Source organism: Morus notabilis, unplaced genomic scaffold, assembly GCF_000414095.1.
Source record: "Morus notabilis unplaced genomic scaffold, ASM41409v2 Scaffold614, whole genome shotgun sequence".
Lineage (NCBI taxonomy): Eukaryota > Viridiplantae > Streptophyta > Magnoliopsida > Rosales > Moraceae > Morus > Morus notabilis.
The window spans coordinates 1-19,690 of NW_010364640.1; the positions used below are offsets into that span (position 1 = coordinate 1).

The following is a 19,690-nucleotide window of genomic DNA, read 5'->3' on the forward strand; positions in this document are numbered from 1 at the left end:
AATTTGTATTTCTTTTTTGGCGCATTTCCTTTTTTCCCCCCCTTGTTTTAATTGATTGCATGTTTTATTTATTTTGTTGATGATTTGTTTTCTTGGTGCAAAAGTTTTGCTATTTCTGCGGTTGCTCTTAGAATTTGTACATTTTTTTTGGTGCATTTCTTTTTCTATTCTTGTTTTGATTAATTTCTTGTTTTATTTAGTTAGTTTTTTTTTCCCGACTGAGTTGTTTTATTTAGTTATTGGTGAATTAATGCTGTATTTATTTTTAAATCAAAGGATTGAATTTTTGTAGAAAAGCAAACTGCATTTTCGGGGTTTCTTTGTAGAATTTGCACATTTCTTCATTTTCTTATTTTAATTGTCTATTTATTTAATTATTGGTGATTTTTTTTTTGGGATGATGAATTTTTGTAGAAAAGCAAAAGTTTGGCTATTTTCGCGGTTTCATCACTTTCATGTACAATTTCCTTAAAGGAAAAGTTTGTACACTATTTTTTTTTTTTGTCCGTAGAAATAAAAAAGAATAATTTCCTTAAAGGAAATGCCAAACGCGCCCTTTAGTGTCTTGTTCTATGCTGTTACGAATAAAAGTCAAGGTTCGTCTTTCTCTTGGGAGTTGGGGTTTTCCTTTTTTATTTTTTTTATTTTCCTATAAAAATTCCAATTTCTTGGGTATCCGTAATTATAGAATCAGTTGGGGAATTTCACAACTAATGAAAATGAAAAATCTTTTTATTTAATTTTATGTAACAAGAATGTTTGTAACAATAGTTTACTGTTTACATTCCATTTATTTGTTTTTCTCTTGATTAGTCTCTGGATTACTGTTTACATTCCATTTATTTGTTCCTTGTTTTGATTGATTGCATGTTTTATTTATTTTGTTGATGATTTGTTTTCTTGGTGCAAAAGTTTTGCTATTTCTGCGGTTGCTATTAGAATTTGTACATTTTTTTTGGTGCATTTCTTTTTCTGTTCTTGTTTTGATTAATTTCTTGTTTTATTTAGTTAGTTTTTTTTTTTTTTCCCGACTGAGTTGTTTTATTTAGTTATTGGTGAATTAATGCTGTATTTATTTTTAAATCAAAGGATTGAATTTTTGTAGAAAAGCAAACTGCATTTTCGGGATTTCTTTGTAGAATTTGCACATTTCTTCATTTTCTTATTTTAATTGTCTATTTATTTAATTATTGGTGATTTTTTTTTGGGATGATGAATTTTTGTAGAAAAGCAAAAGTTTGGCTATTTTCGCGGTTTCATCACTTTCATGTACAATTTCCTTAAAGGAAAAGTTTGTACACTATTTTCTTTTTTTGTCCGTAGAAATAAAAAAGAATAATTTCCTTAAAGGAAATGCCAAACGCGCCCTTTATTGTCTTGTTCTGTGCTGTTACGAATAAAAGTCAAGGTTCGTCTTTCTCTTGGGAGTTGGGGTTTTCCTTTTTTATTTTTTTTATTTTCCTATAAAAATTCCAATTTCTTGGGTATCCGTAATTATAGAATCAGTTGGGGGAATTTCACAACTAATGAAAATGAAAAATCTTTTTGTTTAATTTTATGTAACAAGAATGTGTAACAATAGTTTACTGTTTACATTCCATTTATTTGTTTTTCTCTTGATTAGTCTCTGGATTACTGTTTACATTCCATTTATTTGTTTTTCTCTTGATTAGTCTCTGGATTATTGTAGAGGTTTTCTTGTTCTTTCCCGGTATTATGTGGACATTTAATTGCAAGAAGTATAATTACAAGAATATCGGGTCTCATAAGAAATCTTTAATTTCGTAGAACTATACAATCGATGACGTTTATGAGAATATATGTAGCAATTTACATTAGTAAAGTTGTGTAAATCACGTGAGAGATTAAGATGTGGCTAACTTAACATGACATTGTTGCAGGGATCGCTCAAGAAACCGGACGCATTTCTGATCAAACCTTTAAAGATGCTATTGCTGCAACGGAGCAGGGGCTTGTGGATGTTGTTCGTAGGGAAGTTAGACAAAATCCAAATATTACAGCAGTTGGGTCTTGTTGTCTGGTTGCACTTGTCTGGAATGGGGCATTATATGTTGCTAATCTAGGCGATTCTCGTGCTGTGATCGGTCGCTTGGACGATGTATCTAATAGGATCGTCGCTGAGCAGTTGACTAAGGACGACAACCTGAGAGACCAGAGCATTAGAGAAGCACTCATGCGTGAACACAGCGAGGAACAAGATCTCGTTGTTGAAGTAAATGGCGCTTACCGTCTCAAAGGCAAACTTCAGGTTCGCTCTCTTGTCTTTGATGACTACTTTTCCTGGTTTAGAGTTTCTGTCATGACATTATATCTGGTTGTTTGTTACTTTCTACTATTATACAAGTTGATCTTATTCTCTTTTACTAGTTGAAACTTCCTATAGTCCTTTAAAATGGCAGCCATCACTTTGCTTATATTGTTTTGTGCTGTTAATAAGTTCAACAATGAAAAGTTGTCTACTATATATGACTTGTTAACAAATGTAGGTTGAGACATTTATCCCTCGATTATTTACATTTTCTACCACTTTGCCCTGTCTGTGTATTGCTATCAGTTGTCCAAAGCCATAGGTGATGCATACTTGAAATTCCCAGAGTACTATCGTACACCAGGAAATCCTAGATACCATCTTCGGGAACCTGTTAGACGAGCTGTACTCTCAGCAGACCCAACAGTGGTTACAAGAGTTCTGCAACCACATCACAGATTCCTGATTTGCGCATCCGATGGCCTGTGGGATCACATATCCAGTGAGAGAGCAGTCGAGATTGTGCACAAACACCCGCAAGAAGTATGTTCTGCTTTTTTCTTTTAGTTCTTATTGTGTCCCGTATTTTTATCTTCAATATGTTATAACTCTTTTCCTTTGTTCTTTTCTTGAATTTTAGGGAATAGCAAGAAGGCTTCTTAAAGCAGCAATAAAGATGGCATGTAGAAAAAGCAAGGAGAGGTATACATATGATCAGATTAAGGCCTTCGGCAGTAACCAATCGAGGCGGGACATTCATGACGACATCACAATTGTGGTCATCTATTTTGATCATGACAGGGGGTATGATGCAAATGTCCCTGGGCTCTCAATAAGAGGATTCAGAAACTCCCATTTGCCACCAAGGTTCAATCTTCAAGGAGTGGAATGACAAGGGCAAAGCTTTAGTACCTAAAGAAGTAACGAGATCTAGTTAGCTTGATTTACTTAATTTGATTCTTTGAACAGGCTTTTGTTTTTCTTTTTTTTTTTTCGCATTTTTTTCCAACATCAAGATGTTGTTTCTACAAACTTTCTTTACTGCTTTTAGAATTGCTTACAATATTCCTAGGCTGATTCATTTCCCCCTTTGGCCTTTGGATATTGCCCCAAAGCCAATTGTAGAGCTATGATTTTTTGGGGTTCTGTATACATAAACTCAAAAGCTGAGGAATTTTTACACTTGAACATAATAAAGATGTTCTTTAACACAAGCTGCCTACTTTACATGATCATGAGTATTAATGTTTGCGTAGTTTTGGTTGTATATTTAAAACGTTTCAAGCAGGAAAGACTTGCGTGTTATATTACTAGGAGCTATATCCTCATCTCTACTTTTTCTGGTGAAGCTTGACTTGTCTTTAGTCCGTTTTTTCTAGTATTTCTTCCAAGTCAATTTAGGATTCAGCTTATCCTTTTTGTTATTCCACGCTATGTCGTCTGAATTATTAGTATAGAAAGCAATAATGTGCACAAGAGTGTTAGGCGAATTTAGGCACTAGTGCTTGCTTTTGGGGCATGACATGAGCTTACAGAGCTTTTCCCCCACACACGCGCGCTCGCTTGCGCCCGTGCTCGCTCACTTGCTTTTGCATTGTTTTTGCTCTGATCTTGCAAAGTTATTTAGTGATAATTAAAAGAATTAGGCAATGTCAAACACTTTACAAACTATAGAGTAGTCCGGAGTCACAATCCGTTTCACCTAGAAGATAATACATCTCTTTAAACTGAAAAACCAAGATATAATGAGGTTTCTCGATCTGTTAAACATTCTGGGAAGTGCATCTTTGTGTTTCATGTTGTATTTGTTTCCATAGTTTGCATTTCATATTAGTAGCAAATTCTCTAATGGGCCTAGGTTCGTTGTGTTTGATTTCTGACCAAATGACAAATTCTTGACATGCAAAATTAGTGTTCTAGATGATTAACAGTAGATGTCATGTATGTGGTTATGTTTTTTCAACACATAATTCACCAAAGTTAATAGAAATAATCACATCACATCTCTATATCACATAATTAGTAACCGCTAATGTTATAGATTTGGTTAATACTGCAGCCTCAAAAACTCAAAAAAATGTAACTCGAATTCTAACTTTATTTAAGTTAATGTTCTTTTAAGTTTGAACTCGAGTTTGAACTCGAGTTTAAAATCGAGTTTGAGACTAAAACTCGAGTTTAAATTTTCCCTTCAACTTGAGTTCAGAAACTCGAACTAAAATTAATGAACAATATTTTTTATATTCTTAAAAATGCTATAACTTTTTCGTTTTAATCCTGATTGAGATGATTTTTTTCTATACATTGATAACGAAAAGACAAATAAAATCCCACCCATATACCCTATTAAAATTTTTCATCACCATTGAGTTTTTATAAAAATACTATCTAAATACAAATTCAAGTTTTGACTCACTCAAACACAAACTCAAAAAGATTCTTATCTCAAACCATAACTCAAATGTACACAACCAAACACAAACTCAAGTTACAACTTCAACTCAAGTTATAACTCAAATTCAACTCAAAAACTACACTCAAGTTACACTCCAAAAGAACAGGTCGTTAGGGACTGTTCGGGCATCCCATTTTTTGAGTTAAAAATTCAAAAAAAAAAAAACAATTCGAGTTACAACTTTATTTAAGTTCATGTTCTTTTAAATTTGAACTCGAGTTTAAGCTCGAGTTTGGGACTAAAACTCGAGTTCAAGTTTCCCCTTCAACTCGAGTTCAAAAACTCGAACTCAAATTAATGAACAATATTTTTTCTATTATTAAAAATGCTATAACTTTTTCGTTTTAGTTCTGATTGAGATGATTTTTTTTCTATGCGTTGACAATGAAAAGACAAATAAAACCTCACCCATATACCATATTAAAATTTTTCATCAGCATTGAGTTTTTATTAAAATACTATCTAAATATAAATTCAAGTTTTGACTCAATCAAACACAAACTCAAAAAGATTCTTATCTCAAACCATAATTCAAATGTACACAACCAAACTTAAATTATAACTTTAACTCAAGTTATAACTCAAACTCAACTTAAAATCTACACTCAAATCACTTAACTCAAAAACAGTAAAAGAACAACCCCTTAGTCTTTAAGAGTAGCATTTGATGAAACTATTTCTACCTTAAAAAATTGAAACTATGTATGCAAGGGCCCGTTTAGTTTGCTGATTCGAGTTTTTAATTCGAGTTGAGATGTGATTTTATGTGAGAGCTTTTTACTGTAGTAAAAAAGTTAGATGTGATTGTTTGTGAGAGCTTTTTACTGTAGCAAAACTCGAATTCTAAACTCGAATCAGCGAAATGAACGGGGTGGTCATCACGTAACGGTTACATGATTGCCTTGTCAATTTGTGCTTAGTGACAAAAATTGTTAAAGAAAATATAAAGTTCAGAAAATAATCTATTAAATAAAATCTTTAGAGACAAAAATAATACAATACTAATTCAATAATTAACAATGCTACTAATTATTATCGTTTCTACAATGATGTTGTTTTTGTTTTATTCTAGTCTCTAGATATTGTAATCGTTTTTTATTTTTATTTTTTTACAGAGACTATTTACAAGTACTTCTAAATTTTACACTCAGGATTTCTATTTTCTTTAATAGCAGACCAACTAGGTTTTTTGGTTGTGGCCACCATGGGGTGAGGCAGGGAGACCTTTGTCTCCCCTTCTTTTTTGCATTTATGAAGAGATTTTTAAGTTTGAGCATTTCCTCTCTTGTAGAGAGCGGTATTATTTTATCCTAATACGTTAGTGGTTTTGCTCCTTTTCATATATTTTATGCGGATGATGTTTTTATTTTTTCGTAATGGTAATAGAAGATCTCTTTAAGGTTATTTTGGATCTTTTTGAAGAGCATGGTAAGGATTTCGGCCAGCTAATTAGTATGGACAAGTCTTTAGTTTTTGGTGAAGGATTGGGGGCTTTTCTTGGTATGAGTCGTGGCTAGCTGTCTTTTTCCTATATCTTGGATTTTTGAGGTATGCCAAGAAATTCCCATTTGAGACCTAATGTTGATAAGGTTGTAGTCTAGCTTTCTTTTTGGAAATGAAAACTTCTTTCTTTTGCTTGTAGAATTGAGCTTGTGAGGAGTTCAATTTCTAGTATGCTTGTCCATAATTTTTCGATTCTAACTACGTCGGAAAGTTGTATGAGGAATTTTATATGGATAAAGGAATGCTCGTATATGTGGCGTGGAAAAATGTTGGGTTTCGTTTCGATGAGGGTGGTTTGGGGGTTAGGAATTCAGAAACGTAAAATTTGATCCTCCTTAAAAAGCTTGCGTGGAATATGATTTATATGGGTATGCTTTTTTCAAAAGTGGAAACTTTTGGCATAGATTGGAGCTAAAATTGTCTTACCATATGTCTTCTATTTGCGCCACGTTTAAGAAGTTTAGTTGGTTCTCTTATTCTCGACTCTTGGTAGCTTATTGGTAGCAGATCTAAGCTTTCTTTTTGCATTGATAATTGGTGTGGTGCTATGCTAGCCGATACTGTTAGAATTTTGGCACATCTTTAAGGCTTCTTTTAAGGCTTTGGTCAGTGATTTTGTGGTGACAGCAGGCAGAACATTACATATTTCTTTAAGATTGCTTATCCATATTGTTTGAGTATGATTGATAAGATTGTTATTCCCATTGATTCGGAGAATAATCTGATTTGGTATACTTCTAGCTCTGATGGTTGTTCTGTTGAGAATGTATATGAGGTTGCTCGAGCTAGAGTTATTCCTATTAGTTTGGGTTGTAATATCTGGACACATTTGATTCCTTCTCGTTTTTCTTTTCTTATTTGGAGATTGTTATATATATGAAAGTTTCATGTGGATATTACTCTCAAGACATTTGGTATTTAACTTGTTTCTCTTGTAGTTTGTGCGGGAGGGCTAAGGAATCTATTATTCATCTCTTCTTGGAATGTTCCTACTCTTTTGGTCTTTGGAATTGGGTTACATTGATCATTCACTGTAAAGTTTCCTGTAATGGTAGCATTGGTGAATTTTGGCATTATGTATTCAGAGTTAATTTTAGTCCTTTAGTAAAGAAACTCTCGCTTCTTGCTTTTATGGCTTGTTGTTGGTTTATTTGAGATTTAAAAAAACAAGGTGTGTTTTTAAGAGGCTAGTGTGAGTTTAATTATTGCTTGCACTTTTATTCATAGCTACATGAGGTCGTCCAAAATTTTCAAGTTAGGTTATTCACATAACTCCGCTTCTAAAATTTATATTCTTAACAAGTTATATATTTATCAAAATTTACTTAGAAATTCAAAGATTCTCTTTGTTTATTGGATTCCTCTTTTTTCTTAGTCGGTGAAGGTTAACACTAATGGTTTAGTTAAAAGAGTTTTTAAACTAATTGTTTGTGGAGGTATTTTCAGAAATGCTAGGGAGATTGTTTACTATTGCTTTAGTGTCTTTGTTGGGAATGGTTTTGCCTTTGAAGTACAGTTGTGGGTTGTGATTAGTGCAATTTTTATTGCATATATAGTTGACATAAGTTGTGTTTTGAAAATGATTCCTTTCTTATCATTTATATATGACGTCTCATCAGTTAATTATATATATATGCAGCCTTTAAAAAAGAAGTCCACCCTTACTTCGTTAGAACTCCCCAACTTGATCCACGAACCCACAAGAACAACTTTTTTTTTTTTAAAAATCCACAATAATTCCTTTAAAAATGTAAAGTGACTCCAAAAAGATTTAAGCGTTTTAAAATTTTACTTGATCAACTGACAGAAACCTCTTTATTCTTGTATTAAAATTGTTTCTTCAAAAGCATTGTCTTTGTCCAAAACAATCCTTCCATTTCTTAAGTAATTAATATGTCAATTTTGAAAAAATAATTAAAAGTTACAAACTTAAAAAAAAAAAAAGTTATAAGACGCTTCAATTCCTTTCGTTTAATTTTATGTATTGTCATACTATTTTTCGCTAATAAACAATAGTTTACAGTTTATATTCCATTTATTTGTTTTCTCTTGATTGGTTTGTGGCTTATTATTGCAACAGCTTGTGCCTTCGGGAACGCGGACACAGGTGGTGCATGACCGTCGTCAGCTCGTGCCGTAAGGTGTTGGGTTAAGTCCCACAACGAGCGTAACCCTCGTGTTTAGTTGCCACCGTTGAGTTTGGAACCCTGAGCAGACTGCCGGTGATAAGCCGGAGGAAGGTGAGGATGACGTCAAGTCATCATGTCCCTTATGCCCTGGGCGACACACGTGCTACAATGGCCGGGATAAAGGGTCGCGATCCCGCGAGGGTGAGCTAACTCCAAAAACCCGTCCTCAGTTCGGATTGTAGGCTGGAACTCGCCTACATGAAGCCGGAATCGCTAGTAATTGCCGGTCAGCCATACGGCGGTGAATTCGTTCCCGGGCCTTGTACACACCGCCCGTCACACTTGTCTGATTACTGTCATTTAACTTGATTACAGTTATCGCAATAGTTTAAAAATTGTGTCACGTTTATTTTTTAAGTATCTTTTGGGAAATTTACAGTTTAGTTATTTGAAGTAACTAATCTTGAGAACTAAGAAGTTAGAATACAGTTAGGCCTAATTACTATAATCAATAACAGCCTATTAACAATAACAACTTCCCTAAAATATGTATATATAATTTAGTTTTAGTCTATAATGTCCTATACCATGACATATAGAAATGACTACGTAATACGATATTTATTAGCACAATAGATGGCGAAAGAGTGTAATTTGTCTCTATTTATTATTGTATTAAGATTTTTCATGTGAAAAACATTTTCTTTTTCCAAAATAGTATTGTAAGTTTGAGTCGCCCGATCTAATCTGTTTATGTTTTTTGCACTAGCTCGACCCATGTTAAGAGAAGTTGAATTTGACAAGTCTCGAAAGCTTGGTATTCGAGTTCTGGCCGAGCTGACTTGAAACTTTATAAGCATTTTTCTTTTAAAAAAATTTAAAGACAGGCGATCAGGTCGAGTCGGGCAGCCCAAATAGATTTTCAGGTCAAAAAACCTTGGCCTACTTTGGAATGTTTGGTCCAGCCTAAACTTGCTGCTCTAGTCCAAAATACATTTTATTTCTTAAGTAATTAAAATATTAACTTTAAAAGATAACGGAGAGTGTTTTAATAAATTAAAAAAAGGAAAATAGTAGAGAATAAGTCAATATGAAAAGCTTAAAAAAGTATATAGGTCAATTTTTAGTTATAAAATTTAATAGGCCATAATTTTTAAATTTCTAAATTTACCCTTTCTTTTTTTTTTTTCCTTTTTCTTTCGATCCTCTCTGTCTCTGTCTTTCTCTCTCTTGACTGTACACACAACTCTCTCTCTCTCTCTCTCTCTCTCTCTAGCTTCACGCAGCTCTTCACCAGCGCCGATCCTCTGTAACTGTGCTCGGATTTTCTCTCTCGTCAGTAGATCGTTGGTGGATCAATTTTTCGTCGGTCGGTCGTTCTCTTTCTCGTTGGATTTGCTCTTCTCCGGTCGTCTTTGAGTAGTTATTCTGGTGATTTTTACCGAACAACAGGTTTGTGTATTCTTGGTTTCTAGTTTTATTTTTGTTGCATTTTCGTTTTTATATTTTGCATTATTTCGGTATGTTATCTCTTTGTTCGTTAATCCTGTGTTTTTTACTGTTTTCCGGTCGTTTTTTGAGCAGGTCATTTGGTGATTTTTACTGAACAATAGTTTTGGGCATTGTTCGTTTCTAGTTTTTTTTTGTTGTTGTAATTTCATTTTCACATTTTGCATTATTTCAGTTTTTTAATATTTTTAGGATTGAATATAGCTCTTGTAATTTAATGATTTTTGTAGGCATACAATCTGTTTCAGTCATTGATAGTTTTTTTTTATAACTTGTCCGGTTATGGGACATAACTTGATGAGTTATGGTCCACAATTGACAGGTTTTTTTACATAACTTGTCCGGTTATGCACTTTAACGTGACAGTGTTCCTGGAATATGTTTGTAGGCATGCAATCTGTTTCAGTCATTGTTGCTTATAGGGAAAAATAGAGTATAGAAAACCAATATACAAATTTTGGTTTTCAATCAGTTTTTATTCCGGAGGATGCTTCTTTGAAGTTTTTATAGGAGTGTTTATGTGAGGAACTGCATCTTGAGTTGATTGGTTTTAATGTTGGTGTTCATTCTTTATTACTTTTTGTGGGAAGGAAGTTGAAGGACCCAATTGAAATGGTTTCGGAGCTAAAGAGGGATGATGATGTTAAGTTGTTTTTAAACTTGGTTCGACATTGTAAGGAAGCTCTTGGATACCCGTTGGTAATAGATTTTGTTAGTAGCTCCGTTAGTGTAGTGGGATCTACTTCTTTATCTTGTTTTATGAATTCAAGAGATGAGGCGTCTTCTTCTAATGTTGATGGTTCCATTTTTCAATTTGAAGATGATATTGATGTTGCGATGAATAATATTTTGATTGAAGATTTGGATATTTCAAAGCTGCCTATGTCGTTTGATGTGAATGTAGGCAATCAATTCATGAGCAAGTCGGTTCTCAAGAAACTCATGCATGTAATTGCTATTAGGAGGTATTTTGAGTTTAAATCTGAAAGATATAATAATTCATTTTATGTTTTGGTTTGTAAGAAGAAGAATTGTACTTAGAAGATGCGTGCTGCTAAGGTTTCAAATGGTAATGTTTGGGCAGTGAAGAAGTATGTTAAGGAATATACTTGTTCACTTAATGTTGTTAGTGCTGAGCATCATCAAGCAAATAGTTGTGTTGTTTCGGAGTTTTTAAAGGGCGATTTTAGCGTTGGGCTTGCGGACCGTTTGCGTCCTAATGATTTGAGGTCTATAATGCATGGTAGCATGGTGTCGAGATTAGTTACTACAAAGTACGAATGGCTCGCCGATATGCGTTAGCATCAATGAGAGGAAGTGCAGTGGAGTCGTATGCATCCATTCCTTTTCTGTGCAATGTTTTCAAGGGGAAAAATCCAAGTGATTTTATTTTTATGTGTTATGCTTATGCTTTTGTTTATCTTAATGTTTTGAAGGAGAAAAATCCAGGTTATGGTATAATTTGACAGGTTATTTCTCATAACTTGACAGGTTATAATTCATAACTTGTCATGTTATCGGATAAGTTGACAGGTTTTTGTTAAAATTTGTCTCGTTATGGAGCATAACTTGATAGGTTATGATTCATAATTGACAATTTTTTTGGCATAACTTGTCCGGTTGTGCACAATAACTTAATTAATTTTTTGTAGATATTAGAATATATAAATAGTTATTGTACTTTGGTGCTGTGTATAAATAGTTATTTTTAATGTTTTTTTTTTTGGTTTTTTCTTTGTAGGATCTGTGACTTCTTATGATCTTGACAATGATGGGCGGTTCAAGTATTTTTTTTTGTGCTTGGGGGCTTCTATTCATGGTTGGCGCCATTGTAAGCATGTGATCTCAGTTGATGGCACCTTTTTGAAGAATGAGTTTTCTGGGACCTTGCTTCTCTTTGCAATTTTAGATGCTGATAATCATATTTTTCCGCTTAGTTTTGCAATTGTTGATTCGGAGACCGACTCCTCATGGGAATGGTTTTTCGAAAGGCTTAAGGAGGCTATCGGAACTCGCGAAGAACTTGTTATTGTTTATGACTGAAAGAGTAGTATCCCTAAAGCAGTTGAGAAGGTTTTTCTAGATGGATCTCATGAATTTTGTATGAAGCATTTACTTAGAAATTTGAATTCAAATTTTAAAGGTGTGCATGTGGATGCTATATTCTATCGTTGTGGCAAGAAGGAAGACTTTGGTTACTTCATGCGTCAATTGGAGGCAGTGCGACCAGCTATTCGAAACTATTTACTACAAGTAGGGGTTGAAAAGTGGGCATGTGCTCACTTTGAGAGGAAGAGATATGATGTCATGACGACTAATATCTCCGAGTCGTTGAATAATGTCTTAGTGAATGCTAGGGAGTATCCTATTGAAGCTTTAATTGAGCATTTCAGATCCCTCTTGCAAAGATAGTTTTATGAACGTCGAAATAAGGCGGATCAGACTTTTACATACTTGACTAAACATGCAAATAAATGCATTCGTTATAGAAAAAAGATTGCACGTTGCTTATCTGTAAGTTGCTTTTGTTTCAAGTATTTACTAATTTTTTTTTTTTATGTTTTCCTTTTTTTTTTGTTTCATTTTGTTGGTTATGTTTTTGTTGTGTTCTTTTTTGTTTTTTGTGTTGATTTTGTGATTCTTTTGGTCTCTCTTTTTTTTTTTTTTTTTGAAGTTATTCTATTGTTTGATTTGGTGATTCATGTATTTTAAAAATTCTACTTGCTTTCAAGGTGGTTGCTTCTTTTTTGATTTGGTCTTTTTTTTTTTTTTCACTGTTGGGGACTTAAATATTGAATGCTCTATTTTCTTTCTTTTTGTCATGTTTTCAGGTCAACCCATGAATATAAATAAGTATTATGTTATTGATGGTTTTGTTGGTGAGGTGGTTGACTTGGTGGCAAGAACATGTAGTTGTCTTGTTTGGCAAGTTGACGAAGTTCCATGTCCACACGCGATTGTATCGATTTGGAAGAGAAATCTTGATCCATCAAATTTTACTTCCTACTATTACACCAACAATGCATTAAAAGCAAACTATGATGCTGTTATCTATCCTCTTAGTAATAGAACACAGTGGCAAACTTCAGAGGGCAGTGAGGAGGAGGTTGTTCTTCCTCCTAAGTTTAAACGTAGTGCTGGGAGGCCAAGGAAGCAAAGGATTCTTTCTAGTGGAGAATGAGAGAAGCAATCTGTGAAGTGTAGTCGTAGGAGGACTTGTTCAAACCCCACATATGTTGATATGAACTGATCAACATGTTCAAAGTTGATTTTTTTTTCATTATGGTTAAGATTAACACTGTTTGATTCATTGCAATGTGCTGTAGTTAATTTTGTTCAAAGCTACATTTTATTTGGAATTGATTCTAGCATTTATTGAAGAATTCATGTGAACAATTTTGGATTTTTGTTATGGAGAGGAAGTAGAACAATTTATTTTTAAAACATTATGTTTTTTTTTTGTTGGAATTGTATGATTTGAAGAAAAAATATTCAAATTTGTCTAATAATAAAAGAAATTCGTGCATTTAAAAGGAAAAAAAACTATTGGAACGTTATAATAAAGAAAATTGAAACCCATAGTGAATAAAGTTGAAAGATTATGGTCTACTTGACAGGTTTTTGTCTATAACTTGTGCTGTTATGGACCATAACTTGACAGGTTATGGTTCATAATTTACATATTTTTTATTCGGTTATATATTAAAACACTTTCTTAGATTTTTTAGTCAGTTTTTGTCCATAATTTGTGCTCTTTGTTTTCTCTCTCTAAGACTCAGTTTTCTCTTTCCTAGATTTCTCTCTCATTCCACCGGCGATTTCTTTCTCGTCCTTCCGTTGGTCTTCAGCGATCTGCCTCTCTTCCCTCCGGCCGTCTACTGCAATTTTTTTCTCTTCGCTCTGCACCTTTCTCTCATATCCCTGATAGTGTTCAACAAGCATTTTCTAATAGTATTCTTTTTCGGTATGAGTTAAGTAGTTTTTTTTTTCGCGTTCCTTTCATTTTTTTTTGTCTAATCTTGTGATTCCATTTATTATTGTTTAAGATATGGCAAAATCACCAAGCAAGAGGAAGAACAATGCTTATGTTTCTTCTCCGTGAAAACACTAGAAGGTTATGAAGAAGAAAATTGTTCAGGAGAAGAAAAGTTCAGAAGAAGTTTGTCTTCCTTCTCCCACTTGTAATATTTTGGAGGTATTTTGATTTATTTTTTCAACTTAGTTTATAGATTTTTGAATTTAGGATATGGAATATGGTTTTATTTTGTGTTTTGATTATGGATTTTTAGGTTTATCCTTATATGATTTTTCTTCGGTTTTTTTTTTTTCATTTTTATAGCCTTGGAATTATCGTATTAATCCTGAGAAGAGATTTCAAGGCCAGGTTAATGTATCATCCTCTTTTGTTGTTATAGAGGAATTAAACAAAAAGTTTTCTGAAACTCAGAAGGATTTGTTCAGAAAAATACTTTTTGGTCGGTTTTTTGATTTGGTAAAGTACAGTAACCAGTGTCAACTGATACATGAGTTACTGTTTCATGTGGTTCATAATCCAAATCCAAATGAGTTATGGTTCAAGTTTGGTGATTCTTTTACTAAGTTTTCTATTGAGGAGTTTGCATTAATTACTGGTTTAAAGTGTACAGGAGATGTAAACTTCTCAAGTTTTGTAAATACATCTGATTTTTCAAGACGTAACAAATATTTCAAGGATCATGGTACAGGGCTTGTAAATAGGGGTACAATTAAGAAGTGTTTTGAGTCTGTAGATTTTGATAGTGATGAGGAAGCTGTGAAAATGAGTTTGTTACATTTTGTGTCATTATTTCTTTTAGCTAAGCCTAAGGAGGTGAAGGTTAGTGATGACCTGATTAGAATTATTTATAGCCCTCGTTTTAATGATTTTCCTTGGGGTAAATTGTCTTTTAATATACTTTTTGCAAGTTTGAAATCTGGTATTGAGACTTTATACAAGCATGATGATAAGGTTCCTATTCAAAATAAAAAGAGACGCATAGATGGTTATAAGATCTACGGTTTGGCCTTTGCTTTTCAAGTTTGGGCTTATGAATGTCTACCACACATTGGTGGTATTTGTGCACTAAAAAAATTTATTGATGAGCCCATTTCGTGAATTTTCAAATGGTCGACGGACGAAAATTATTCAAAGAAGCCATTTGATGTGTTGAAGAGCAAAGATGGCCAGGTTAGACTTTTGTCTTATAGTTTTTTTATAGTAAATTTTCATGTTTTAATGTTTTTATTGTTTATTCTCAGTTCTCTTGTTTTTCGATTGAACCAATTGAATCGGAGCGTCACTGTAATTATCTTGATGGAGTTTTTAAAAGTCGGGAAAGGATGTTCCAACTTCTAGTGGCTGTGAGTTGGAGGAAGATGACAAAGATTTTGAAACTGTCCCTCATCATCCCTTTATCCCTCCTCCCAAAAATCAGGTTTGTTTAGTTTTGGTTTTGTTCCTTTTTCAATTTACAATTGGAAGTGTAAGGTTGTTTTGTGAAAATCAAGTTATGTGAAAATCATGTTTGTTTTGTTTTTGTTTTTGTTTAATTTTTGTTCATTGTAAGGTTGCTAGTAGCATTTTTATGGGTAAATCCATGGATTTACCAAGTACATCATTGGAATCTTAGAGCTTTCTTTACCATTGGAATCTTATAACTTGATAAATTATGAACCATAACTTTGACAGGTTTTCTTGCATAACGTGTTAGGTTATGGTCCAATAATTGTGAGGTTATGGTCAATAAGTTGATAGGTTATGCTCTAAATTGACAAGTTTTTCACATAACTTGATTGGTTATGTTCCATAGTTTGATACGTTGTGTTTTTCATTTGATTTGACTTTTTTCGTTTTCTTTTCTTTGCATTCTTAGGGTGCTGTTGGTAATTCTGAATTTTTGACGCGCTTTGCTTCCTTCGAGGCAAAAATTGATAGATTGGTTGTTGAAGTTTCTTCCCTTTGAAGAGATTTCAATGAACAAATTTCTTATGTGGTTCAGTCAATGATAATGCTTGGTGAAAAGTTTGACAGTGTGTTTTCTTTTAAGAAGAACAAGCAAAGGCATGAAGAACAAGCATTTGAAGAAACAAAGGAAGAATAAGCAATTGAAGAAATAAAGGAAGAAGCAATTGAAGAAACAATTGCAGAGAAAGAGGATGAGAAACTGGGTGTTTCTTTTGACAAAATTGAAGAAATAATTGCTTCAATTTTGAGGGATCTTGTCAATAATGCTGTTAAGGAAGGCGATCGATTTATTGAACAAAGGATTGTTGTGTTTGATGAGGTAACATCACAAGAACATATTAAGTGTATAGATGAAAATTTTTTATTTTTTGGTCCATTCTCTGAAATTGTTGATTGCGATGCATCAGAGGAAGACATGGTAAGGTTCCAATCATGGTATAAGACTAATATGATCTCTAGAAAAGGGTACGCACTGGCCAAGGATGCACATTTGATAAATCCTGCTTTTGATTTCAAAGTTGATACTGTTGATTCAAAGCATTGGTTTCAAACTTTATGGACCCCAAAGTGTTGGCTATGTGACTCGGTAAGATTCTGCCATTTTTTTCTTTTTAAATTTTATGCAAGGTTTTTTTTTGGAATAAATCTAATCATTAGTTTTTTGTTTTTGTTTTGATAGCATGTTGATGTAGCTGCATATTACTTGTGAAGAAAGATGGTGTGCTACACAAACAAGCCTTACATTAGGTGCTTGGTTTTGGAATCGCATTTTTTCACGAGGATTAATAGCTTATGGTGCTCTAAAAATCAAAAGGATTTTGTTTGGTCTACTTTTGATTTCTCTTCACATTGTGCTATTCAAGATTATGTGTTAGGAGATTATTTATTTTGTAGCTTGCCTTTTTGTGAAGTGGACATTCTTCTTGTACCCATTTTTCTTAAGCATAGGGAGCATTGGATTTTGGGTTATGTTGAGTTTAAAGATCATTGTATTAGGATATATGATTCTCTTTTTTAAAAGAGGGTAGAGAAGCAAGTTCACGCTTCTGTGGAATCTTTGGTAGTCATTCTTCCACACTTGCTTAAATCTATTGGCCATTTTGATTCTCATACACAAAAGTATTTAACTAGTCAATTTGATCATCTTGACCCTTTTGAGATCATATTTGACGATTGTCCAAGACAAGAGAATGGGTTAGTTTTTTTTTTTTTTTGTTTTTGTTTTTTTTTTATCTCTTTAAATGTTTTTTTTTTGTTTTTCCTTTACTTGATTCATTTTTGCATTTATATTTGTTGTTTCTAATTGTTAGATTTTTGGTGGTTGTTTTTTGTAGTGGTGATTGTGGAATATACATGCTTAAGATGGCCGAGATCTTAATGGAAGCCGGACGTGATGATTGTTTGAGAAAGTAAGGGGCTGGAATATTATTCCGCAAGAAGATGGCAGTTGAGTTGTTCAACCATGCCTTGCGGAAGCAGCAATTGGGCTATGAAAGTGATGATAATAGGGGTCAAAATGCCCCAAAAATGCATTTTATGATGCCAAGTGATGCAATTGAGTTTGATTTGAATGATTATATTGATTAACTTGACTTGTTGGTTTTCAGATTCTTCTATATTTCTAGTTTTGATACAGATTATATTGTTTATTAGTTTTTTAGAGTTTAGTATGTTTAACATTTGTGATAGATTGGTTTTTAATTTTAATAAGTAAACAAGTTTCAAGTTATTTTAGTTATGTTGCACATTTTTACATGTAATGCTTGTCCATAACTTGTCTGGTTATAAACCATAACTTGACAAGTTATTATCTATAATTCACAGTTTTTGTCAATAACGTGTGCGGTTATAGACCATAACTTGACTGTTTATGGTCCATAATTGACAATTTTTTCATAACTTGTCCGGATATAAACCATAATTTAACGGGTTATGGTACACAATTGACATGTTTTTACATAACTTGTCCAGTTATGTAGCATAACTTGACGTGTTATTACCATAACTTGACCATAACTTGACCGTAACTTGGCCACAACTTGACCCTAACTTGACATGTTATTACCATAATTTTCAGTTCCAATAATGACACAAGTCAAAAGGTTATGATTATAACTCAATCATCATAACCTGACAGTAACTTGATAGTGTTCCTGCACTTATAATTTGCAGATTCAATAGCATGAAATTGATAAATCCTGGGTTTACATTCATTTCATTCAAGTGTCAATCTCAAACATAAGCTAAGAGTCTTGTCAATGAATATTAACATTCAAAAGAGTAAGAAGTAGTGTAAATCTCAAGTCATCATTTAAAATATAAGACTAGTTTTTAGAAATAGTAGTCATATCATCCAAAAGATTGTATTCTAATATCAACTCTTTTTACGAGTTTGGGTCGTTAGAACTTTGGGTCAAGAGGATGAATGAAGGAATGCCAAGCTCTTCCATTTTTTCCCTTTGTTCCTTTGCACTTTTCTTTTGTATTGCTTCATTGTTTTTTCTTCTTCCTCATTTTCTCTTTCTTCATAATCTTCCTCCCGCAATAACAAGTTTTTGATTAGTTGTAAGAAACTTTTTTTTCTCAACTAGTATTAATGCAGTATTAAGAAGATTCATACCTTTTTGATTTCTTGAGCAGCAGCTTTTCTCATTGCTATTATCTTTTCAGCTTCTTCAAATGTTCTCTCCAATGTTTGTTGACTGATATCAAACGAGTCTGTGAGTGGAGTATAACCGAATTCTCCCTCATATTCTCCTAGCTCTGCAGATACTTCTTTTTCTCTATCCTCCTGTTCGTTGAGGTACAAATTAGTATATCATTAAGGAAACATTGCAAAAAACAAATTCAACATCAATTTGCGTTGTTTCATCATTACCTCAGAAGCTTGATTGTTTTGTATTTCTTTGAGAAACAGAAGCACATCTTGTTGAATGGTTTTCATAATGTCCATAGAATCCACAACCATTATCTTTATTTCTTTCAGATCCTCGTTCATGGCTACTTGGTTGGCTTCAAAATGTTTTACTTTGTTAAGTAGATTACTTAGAAAAATTTCCATCTTGTCCAGTTTTGTTGATACTGTTCGTGGAATTTCTCTTTGAACTTCATCATGATTTATTTCTCTCAAAATGACCATAACTTGATAGTGTTCTTGCACTTGTAATTTTCAGATTCAATAATGACATAACTCGACAGGTTATGATCATAACTTGACCATAACTTGATTTTTAAAGTTGTGTCGAGTTATGGATAGAGCCTTACTATACGATAGGTTCCAATTATAGTTGTAATGAGCTCCTGTTCTTAATTTTTGAATAATTATCTGTTTACAATCTTTTCATTCAAGTGTCAATCTCAAACATAAGCTAAAAGTCTGTCAATCAATATTAACATATTCAAATGAATTAGTGGTTTTCCAGTTAGTGATTAACGGATTTACCTTGTTCTTTTGTTAATTTTTGACGTCTGTGGTCCGTCTTCAATTTCTTGTCTAACGACACCAGTGAGGTTTCTGAGAGTGGTAGATGGAAGAGAGAGAAATGGTGGCGGACGAGAATCTGAGATTGGTGGAGAGATGAGAAAGAGAGATGCAGTGGGAAGAGAGACAGATCACGTTATAGGGCCGTAGGGAAGGGAGAGTGATCATAGAAGAGTGACAGAGGGAAGAAACAGTTCATCAGAGAGCGCTGGAGGGGACAGAGAGTGATTGTGGGAGAGCGGCGGAGGGAAGAAACAGTTCGCCGGAGAGTGCTGGAGGGAAGAGAGAATGATCGTGGGAGAGCGGCGGAGGTAAGAAACAGTTCACCGGAGAGCGCCGGAGGAAGAGAGAGTGATTGTGG

At 33.4% G+C, this 19,690-nt stretch overlaps 2 protein-coding genes across 2 annotated transcripts; both read left to right on the forward strand.

The window, feature by feature from the left end:
* The first annotated feature begins 1,353 nt into the window (after positions 1-1,353).
* Positions 1,354-3,290, forward strand: LOC21386063 (probable protein phosphatase 2C 43). The gene is made up of 4 exons (XM_010106827.2): positions 1,354-1,408; positions 1,902-2,269; positions 2,576-2,812; positions 2,910-3,290. The coding sequence occupies exons 1-4, from the start codon at positions 1,354-1,356 to the stop codon at positions 3,159-3,161; spliced, it is 912 nt and encodes a 303-aa protein (XP_010105129.1). The 3' UTR covers positions 3,162-3,290.
* A 9,414-nt stretch (positions 3,291-12,704) lies between these two features.
* LOC112093224 lies at positions 12,705-13,046 on the forward strand. Its single transcript, XM_024171282.1, has one exon. It carries the CDS (start codon positions 12,705-12,707, stop codon positions 13,044-13,046), a length of 342 nt encoding a protein of 113 aa, XP_024027050.1.
* The last annotated feature ends 6,644 nt before the right edge of the window (positions 13,047-19,690 follow it).

Coding starts and splice junctions, on each gene's coding strand:
- LOC21386063 (XM_010106827.2), top strand. CDS start 1,354: ATGCCAAACGCGCCCTTTATTGTCTTGTTCTGTGCTGTTACGAATAAA. Junction 1,409..1,901: donor TGTTACGAATAAAAGTCAAG/GTTCGTCTTTCT, acceptor ACATTGTTGCAG/GGATCGCTCAAGAAACCGGA. Junction 2,270..2,575: donor GTCTCAAAGGCAAACTTCAG/GTTCGCTCTCTT, acceptor TATTGCTATCAG/TTGTCCAAAGCCATAGGTGA.
- LOC112093224 (XM_024171282.1), top strand. CDS start 12,705: ATGAATATAAATAAGTATTATGTTATTGATGGTTTTGTTGGTGAGGTG.